The 8422-nt window shown below is 39.9% G+C and overlaps 1 protein-coding gene across 1 annotated transcript in view; it reads left to right on the forward strand.

Annotated features, from left to right (window-relative positions):
* LOC138000501 (protein YIPF6-like) overlaps positions 1-4694 on the forward strand; it is a 19581-nt gene extending 14887 nt beyond the window's left edge. Inside the window, exon 6 of the mRNA XM_068846966.1 lies at positions 1971-4694. Coding sequence (XP_068703067.1) covers positions 1971-2086 — 116 coding nt within the window. The 3' untranslated portion in view covers positions 2087-4694. The remainder of the gene's footprint in view (positions 1-1970) is intronic.
* Positions 4695-8422: the final 3728 nt, after the last annotated feature.

The following is an 8422-nucleotide window of genomic DNA, read 5'->3' on the forward strand; positions in this document are numbered from 1 at the left end:
GTCAAAAGTTACTAGTACTCCAAAATCGAGCTGCACGCGTCATAACGTTTTCAAATTACGATCGTAGTGCTGATGAACGGTTGCGGATGGTAAACTGGGTTAAACTGGACCTTCAACGCCTCGTTAATAAATCAATTTTGATGTATAAGATTGAAAATAATGTGGTTCCGGAGTATCTTAGTTGGCACTTTGTCTTCCGTTCCGATACTTAACTTATAACAGAAACCCATAAGGGTTGAAACGTGTAACGGCCCCTTGTGTGCTGGGAAACAAGCTTCTGAACATTCAATTTGCTAAGTACCATATTTGGAACAACAGGAGCGAGGGGTTTCCAAATATGGTACTTAGCACTGAAACATTCAACCAATCAGTTCGCACTGAATATTCGGAAGCTGTGAACGCGCGTTACACGTTTCAACCCTTATGGGTTTCTGCTTATAACCTAAGGCCCGTTTTAACCGTCGAATTTCACATGTGCCGAATCTAATGCAAATGAGAAAAATCTATTGTTTTCGCTCATTTGCATTAGATTCGGCATATGTGAAATGGACGTTTAAAGTGGGCCTAAGAGATAGTGATTGTACACTTGCCATCCCTCAGCCCAGCACTAATTATTGTAAAAGAAGGCTGCCCCATAGCGGAGCTGTACTGTGGAATAGTCTGTCCTTGGATATTCGACAGTCGCTCTCTCTCAATAAATTTAAATCCAAGTTGAAGAACTATGATTTTAATAGTAGTCTTTTATACACAGCTTCCTTGTAAAGCAGGTTTCCTATCATTTCTGTTATTGCAGCAGTTTTTAGTAACTTAATTTAGTTAGGTAGTTAGATTTTTTTAATTTGTTGTAAAGTCCTGAAGGAAATACCGGGAAAAATTCTCCTCCCCTTCCCCGGCCCTGGAACTATCCAGGATTGACTAGAAACTAACCATAAGCAAAATGGGTTATTTACCTGCCAGACCAGAAATCTTGTATACTGCATATCCTGCAACCGATGTCCTACTATTCTTTATATCGGTGAAACCGGACGGAATCTTCGGATTCATTTTAGCGATACGAAGTATACGAAACAACACCCCTGGTTTCCCTGTGGCCCAACATTTGAACTCAGCGGGCCATCCGCATACAGGGTTTGCAGTTATGCCACTGTACTAATCTCCAACGGAAGCAACGGGAAATGAAGTTAATTTTCCAGTTGGGAACTGTTCAGCCTAATGGACTTAACATCAATTTCAACTTTATTTGACTTGACGCATGCGCGCGCGTCGCCATTCATCTGCGCGCTTCCTTCTGATTGCGTATTTCAACGGTTTTCTTCACACTGAAGAAGGGTTCTACACCCGAAACGTCTGTGATTTTTTAAAAAACAACTGGCACTTTTTGATTTTTATTTTATATCACTCTACTTGTTTATTCAAAATAGGTTATTGAAAAAAAGAGTAGAGGATTTGTCGAGCAATGGTATCATTCTTTTTGTTCCAAGGAAATTCTCTCGTTTTAGAAAAGCAGGTGATCGGGACACGAGAGTGACACTATGGTTCTCCTGCAAAGTAGTGGGTTAGAGGGAATGCCACCCGGGGTGGGGGCTGGGAGGGGTACTCTCAGAAAAATTGGGTGAGGGTCTGCACCCCTCTTCCTTGAAAGGCTTACCCTATCTCAGACCAAAACCTGCGATTTTCCCTACCCTATTTCAGACCTATTTCAGCTGTTACACGGTTGGTGTAATAATTTGAGAAGGGCTTTGCTGATGGTCTTATCACCTAATGATGAACAAGAAGCTTCTTCCAAAAAACATACCCAATCCAAGACTCTAGTGAAGAAACATACCCTATTTCAGACCAAAATGGTCAAAATCGATACTCTATTTCAGACCAAACCAGCCCATACAAGGGAGTACCCCCCCCCCCCTCCCCCGGGGGAATGCCAGGAAACCACTTAATCCTGTTCCTGTATTTTTTCTTTTCCTTTGCAGCTTCTGTGGTTTTTCTGGGAGACAGTCAACCAAACAACAGGAAAACACTCGCTGTATACCCGATAGGCCTTTTTTACTTCGTCATAGGATGGATGATCATTTCCCACTCTGGCTGACACTCAAGACCTTGTTCAAAAGATGGTGAGCCATCGTCCTTCTTTTCGGTTGAATGGAAAAACTGATTACATCGCGGAGTACAGTAAAATTTGTACGGCCGTGAGATAAAGGGGGGAATCTTTGTTTACATTTTTTTGCCGCATTAGCACAACTCAGGGATAGTGCGGTTGGCTCACTGGGCTGAAATTGATTCGCGTATGGGCACGGTTAGTTTCTGGATGGGTGACCATCTAGGAATAACCCTTGCCGTTCGATCGAAAGTTCACTCAGCTTTCCATCCATTCGTGGTGGGTGAAATGAGTACCAGTCTTACTGGGGACAAGTTGGGAATGCAACGGGATTGGAGTGGCGCCTACCCCTCCCTGGCGTAAGTCACGGGAGAAGCTATTGAAAAAGGAGCCTTCGGCTTTCCTTCGACCGCGGTCGGCCTCTTGTCTTGTCTTGTCTAGCACAACTCCATCGTTTTCTAATCAGTCGGCCAAGAATCTGAATGTTGAAAGTGCATTGCATAATGAGCTATCTCTGAAAATTTAGACCCGATATACCAGATGATCTCTGAACAATGATGTTTTGAAATTTCGAAATTTTACAAAGAATATATGGGATCATTAGGGCTTTTGCCACCCAAGAATTTATCGGCAGTTTTTGATGGCTAATAACTGGCTCTCGTTATCAAAGCTAAAATGCTTAAAACTGGAGATTTACTAAGTTCAGCAAGTTTTTTGATCTTTTGAAGTCCATTTGTAAATAGCATAATTCCCTCTGTGGGCAAACTCGTATGTTAATGAAATAAAAAGTACAATTACCACAGCAAAGATTCCCTTATAGACTTGGATAGAAAATTCTTAATGTATTTTTTTCAGTTGTTAATAGGACCTCAAGTTTTTGTGTTAATCGAATTGGTTGGCAAACGGGGTTACTTTCTATAGAAACGTTGGTGCTGTATCGGTGTTCAGTGAAGCTCGAAAAATGGGTGATATCAATTAATTAGTTGATGACGTAAATTACCTCTATTTCTGAGAGATAAGTCCCTCGCCCTGACGAAGGACAAACGCACGAAACATCACCTTTCAGTGGTCAATTTACTCTCAGGAACTCCCTTGATGAAACCAAAGACCCAGGTTTCTCGAGGTATGGTTAGCGCTAACCAGCATTAAATCCATGGAAACCTATATAGGTTTTGCGGTTAGCGCGTACCAGGCTTCGATCAACCGGCCCCAGACTGATGTGTTCTAATGACTCGCCTAGCTGGCGTATCGTTTCATCAGTGGAAAATCAAATGATTGAGTTCGTAATGATTGTTGTGGGAGAAGGACTAGTCAGAGCGTTTGAGTGGTCCGAATGTCGCTTGAAACTGACTTTTTGGTTTCCTCAACTGAAGGAAGTGATAACTTGCAAAAAACGTAGTTTTCTCAGACTTCTTTGCAAGGCCTCTATAAGGTAACAGGGACTTTAGAAGCTGAAAACACTCGTGCTGTGTTACTCTGCCTAACAAAGACGTGCAATCGGCTATTTTGAGGTTTTAATGACAACGTGGGTATGCACGTGAACCTTCCATTCCGCTCTATGATATTTTTTGTACGACGTGAAAGAGATGGGATATACAATGGAACATTTTGACTCACGTGACTAGCAACCTTATTGGATTACTGAAACAAAAGAAAGTATTTGCATACAAATAGAGTTCAATTCCCGGAGGATTAGTTTGGTACACCATCATGGCCGCCATTTCTTTGTTTTGGAACATTAACATGGCCGCTGTGACGTCATAAGAAAACGCTCTCTAGGTTACGTCATCGCCACCATGTTGATGGACGAAAACAAAAAACCACTCACGAGCTCCTTTTCTTCTTCCACCAGCAATTGTACATTGCAGCATTGTTAACAGTTATTACATTAATAGTTGATAAAAGGAAATAAGTATTCAGAGAAAACCAAGGGCAAAATAGGAAACTAATAAGATGCCCCTTTTTTACTTTAGATATCTGGTAGTCTCTGAGAGTATAAATAAATATTATACATGAAGTTCGTGCAAATACAAACAAATCGACAAAGAGAAGAGAAGTCGCTCGTGACGAATCTGAGAAAGCTGTGTTAACATTAAACTTTAAAAAAATAGCCCACAAAACAAAGGAAGATTCACGATGGACGAGGCTTTGTTAAAGAAACGGTTGCCTTCAGCATCTCCTTGTCTAACATCTGTATGAAATGTTTGTGGAATAATCTTTAAAGGTAAACTATTTATGGTATTCATATTGGCCCATAAGGGAGGCCTTTGAAAAGCCGAAAATCTCTAAAATCACAGGGAGCCCGCATGTGTTTGTGTAACCGTTTGTAATATTATAAGACCGTTTGCTTCTTCTGTAGCGATATATCGACAAATATTTGCAACGTGTACTGTCGCTCTTTCTCCTCAGAAGTGGTATTTTGAGCGATTTTGAAGCTTTCGAGTTCCCTCTTTACTGTGCCTCTCAGAGGCACAAACAGATTCTGCGGGCTCCCTGTGCTAAAATTAAAAAATTAAAGTGCATTGCACAAAAAATGTTGTAAAGCATTCCTTGTGTACGATATTTTAGTTTTGATAGTAAGTAAACTTACTTCATTGGATGTTGCTCATTAGTTGTTTTTCTCTCTCTGATAAGAAATGGAATTCAAAGCCCTCACAACATTGTTCATATTTGACGGCCACTTATGTCCAGAAATGCGCACCCAATTTTGATATCCGGTTCAGTGCATTCGATAGGCTTGGTTTGTGAAGTGCTTATTGAATATTCATGAATAGTAATTGTCATTCGCAGTACAGTCCACACATGCAACTCCAAAACGAACACAGTGTTTAACTAAAGGCGTTTCCCCTATTCCCTAACTCAACGACTCATACAACTACATTCTGGTAAAATAGGAAGCTGACTGCTGCATGCGATTAATTAAAAGCGGTACAAACTGATGTGCCCTCGCTGCTAAGGCCTATGGAGATATATCTATGACAATTCAATGATCAGTATTTGAAATAAAATCGTCCAAATCATGAATGCATCAATCCAAAGCTGAATGGCAACAAGCCGATTCTGCAAATGGTCATCACGGAAAGAGGCATAACGCAAAAACCCATAGCTCAAAAAGGCATAATGCAAATAGCAATAACGTAAAGAGGAATAACGTAAAGAGGCATAACGCAGCAACGCATAACGCAAGAGGCGTAACGTAAAATAGCCATAACCCGAAGGCCCTTTGAAGAATTGAGACTAGCTGTGTACTCAGTAAATAATTTCAGCTCTAAGAAAACGTCAATTGATGGTTCAAGGGAAAGAACATATAATCGCTATCGAATTTTTTTTTCCTGTTCAAGTTATGCCTCTGTGTTATGGCTCTGCGTTATACCTATTGCGTTATCCTTTTTGCGCTATGGCCATTTGCGTTATGCGTCTTTGCCTCATACCTTTTTGCGTGATGCCTACTTGCGTTATGCCTGTTCGCGTTATGGCTATTTGCGTGATGCCTATTTGCGTTATGGCTGTTTGTGTTATGACTATTTGCGTTATGCGTCTTTCCGTGATGGCCATTTGCAGAATCGGCTTTTTGCCATTCATCTTTGGATTGATGGATTCATGATTTGGACGATTTTATTTCTTATCAATAAAGGGCAAAATTACTGAGCGCTGATTGGCTGAGACAGAGGGCATTTTTTCTTAATCGAGGGCATTTTTGGTAATCAAGAGGGGGCTTGATTACCTGTCAATGATTGGTTAATCCGTTGCATAGCAACGTATAAATTTTGCCCTTTATTGATAAACAAGTAATCGCATGAGTCCTCGTACTATTAAGGGTTAATTGCACTTCAGTGTGTTTTGGAAATTTTCCAAAATGCCCTCGTCGCTTCGCGACTCGGGCAATTTTGGAAAATTTCCAAAACACTCGTGCAATTAATCCTTAATAGTACTCGGCCTCATGTGATTACCTATACAAATCATGCTGACCATTGAATTTTGTCGTAGATATACCTCCATAAAGGCCATGACACCAGTTCCGTTTATTTAAATACTGCCATAAAGGAAAATGTATCATCTCGAGAAAATCGTGCCTGCTTTCCGCCTGGAAAAACCCCCTCTTACTGGGGGAAACCTGGTCATGCTCGCATGAGACTCAGGCGTCAACAAACCTTGATGGAGTAAGGCGTTAAATTAATGTCAAAGCCATTGAAACAGGCTGAAGTCGCAGATAATACAGCTAACAAAACGTCGAGGTATAAAAATTTTTGTACTGTGTAATCCCGTAGGAATCTTATGAAGAAAGCAAGCGACCACTCTCAAAGTGTTCAGTGGACCCTACTGACTAAGAAAAACGTTGTCGCCAATTTTGTAATTCGCTCCAACGGTTTTTAGGGTGTAAATAAGCGATATGGTTAATAAGCATGAAAGTGAGGCTAAAATATAAATTCCATGATTTGTCGATGTCGACTTTATTTATCTTTGATTTCTTGGAAGAACGCATTGGACAAATTAGCTTTAACAGTAAGTGTACTGGCCTGCACCATTTTATGCTTAACTAAATGCCCAAGGAATTCTAGCATTTTTAGTAATTGCTTTGAAATAAGACCAAAATCGGATTTTTAAAATTCTTTTCTCCAAACCTCAGCACCGTTCCTCTAAATTCAGAGCGTTTAATAAAGTTCTGTTAGACAAGCTAACACAATGACAACAGAGTTGGTTAATTCTGAGTAGACTTAGCTACATAATTCCCGAAAAATTGTCTAAATTCTTTCCGGGATTTCCCGTACAAAAGCCCTAAAATTCTTTTAGAAATGTCTAAAATTCTCCAAAAATTCTCGAAAATCCCCGAAAATTCTCATAAATTTCGTTTCTTATAGTGCAAAGTCTGCCATATTTGCTATCAAGCAAAGATCCCGATTCGAAACTAGGTGAGAAACCGCTGCTTAGATGCATTGTGAGCACCCCTTTTGCTGAATAACCGCTGATAAGGAGTGGATATGAACAGACTGACCCCTCTCCTGGTAGGTTGGAATACAAAAAGAAAAACCCGTTTTGTCAGGGATATGGAAATAATGGACTGGATTTGTAAAACACGGATTTGTAAAACATGGATTTGTAGCCACCAACTCAAACACTGAAATTATCCGTGTTTAATTTCTTTCTTGCGACCTTCTGCACTCTTTTTCACGTGTTTGCTGGATGCAGAGTATTCACTTTTTCACGTATTTGAGTTAACTGAAAAAGCTCGGTCCAGATATGTGCAGTTACTATAACAAATCTGGAAAACGTTTCTTTCCTGCTATGAAGAATATAAACATTTCAAGTACATGGCGCTTAGATAGACTCCAGTGTTTTATTCATCTTCAACGATAACTTTAAAACATAATGTGACAAAACCTCAGGAACCCGGAGATATTTCTGTGGCCTTTGACACTATGGAGGATATCGGCTTCCTTCTCGAAGCGTCGCTTTGAATCGGCGGATGCACCTTTTAACTTCTTGACAAAAACATGACGCTGCATCTCTCCTAATGTAAAGTCAGCCAAATAGACGGTCCTAAATGTCCCGCTTCCAAGCTCTTCTTTAATTTTTACAGAGCTCCTTGAGAACTCTGGAAACTCAAATCCACGTCGCCGTTTTCTGGTCAGAGATGGAAGTTTAAAAGAAGCCGCCATCTCCTCGCACAATAACCTATCTTCTCCCGCGCAAATTTAAAAGATGCAAATTTATTTTCTACAGAGGTCTACAATGCATTTTTAAAATTACGGTATTTTGGCAGCCTGGTTGTTTGTATGTTACGTACACTTTTGTTTGTTCCAAGTTTGCCCTAGTAAAATGACCTATTCCCGTAAAACGTTGGAAATCGGTCTTGACCAGTTCCTGTGTATTAAGATGTTGATAATTTTAAAAATAAAAACGCGCCGAATGCATTGTAGAGTTGAATATAAGCACGCGGAATTTTGTGTTTGGAACACGAAAGAATGCCGAAAACGGCCGGGAATACTTACTCGCTATAAACGAGTGCTTCTCGTATTTCTCGATTGTTCGTAAAAATTTCCAAATGCTAATATTACTCAACATCAAACAATCTTTTAGAGAAATTATTTAAATGTGAAGCGGTAACATAAAATGAAAATAATATAAAGTAAAAGAATTAAGATTAAAAGGGGACAGACAGAAATAAAGAAATAAACAGTCAAACAATGCTATCATTTTTACAAAAAATGATAAACCACCTTTTACAAATCCGTGTTTTACAAATCCATGTTTTACAAATCCTCGTTTTACAAATCCATGTTTTACAAATCCATGCTTTACACAGCGCTTTTGCTTGTGGAAAGTTTT

Source organism: Montipora foliosa, chromosome 4 (genome assembly GCF_036669935.1).
Source record: "Montipora foliosa isolate CH-2021 chromosome 4, ASM3666993v2, whole genome shotgun sequence".
Taxonomy (NCBI): domain Eukaryota; kingdom Metazoa; phylum Cnidaria; class Anthozoa; order Scleractinia; family Acroporidae; genus Montipora; species Montipora foliosa.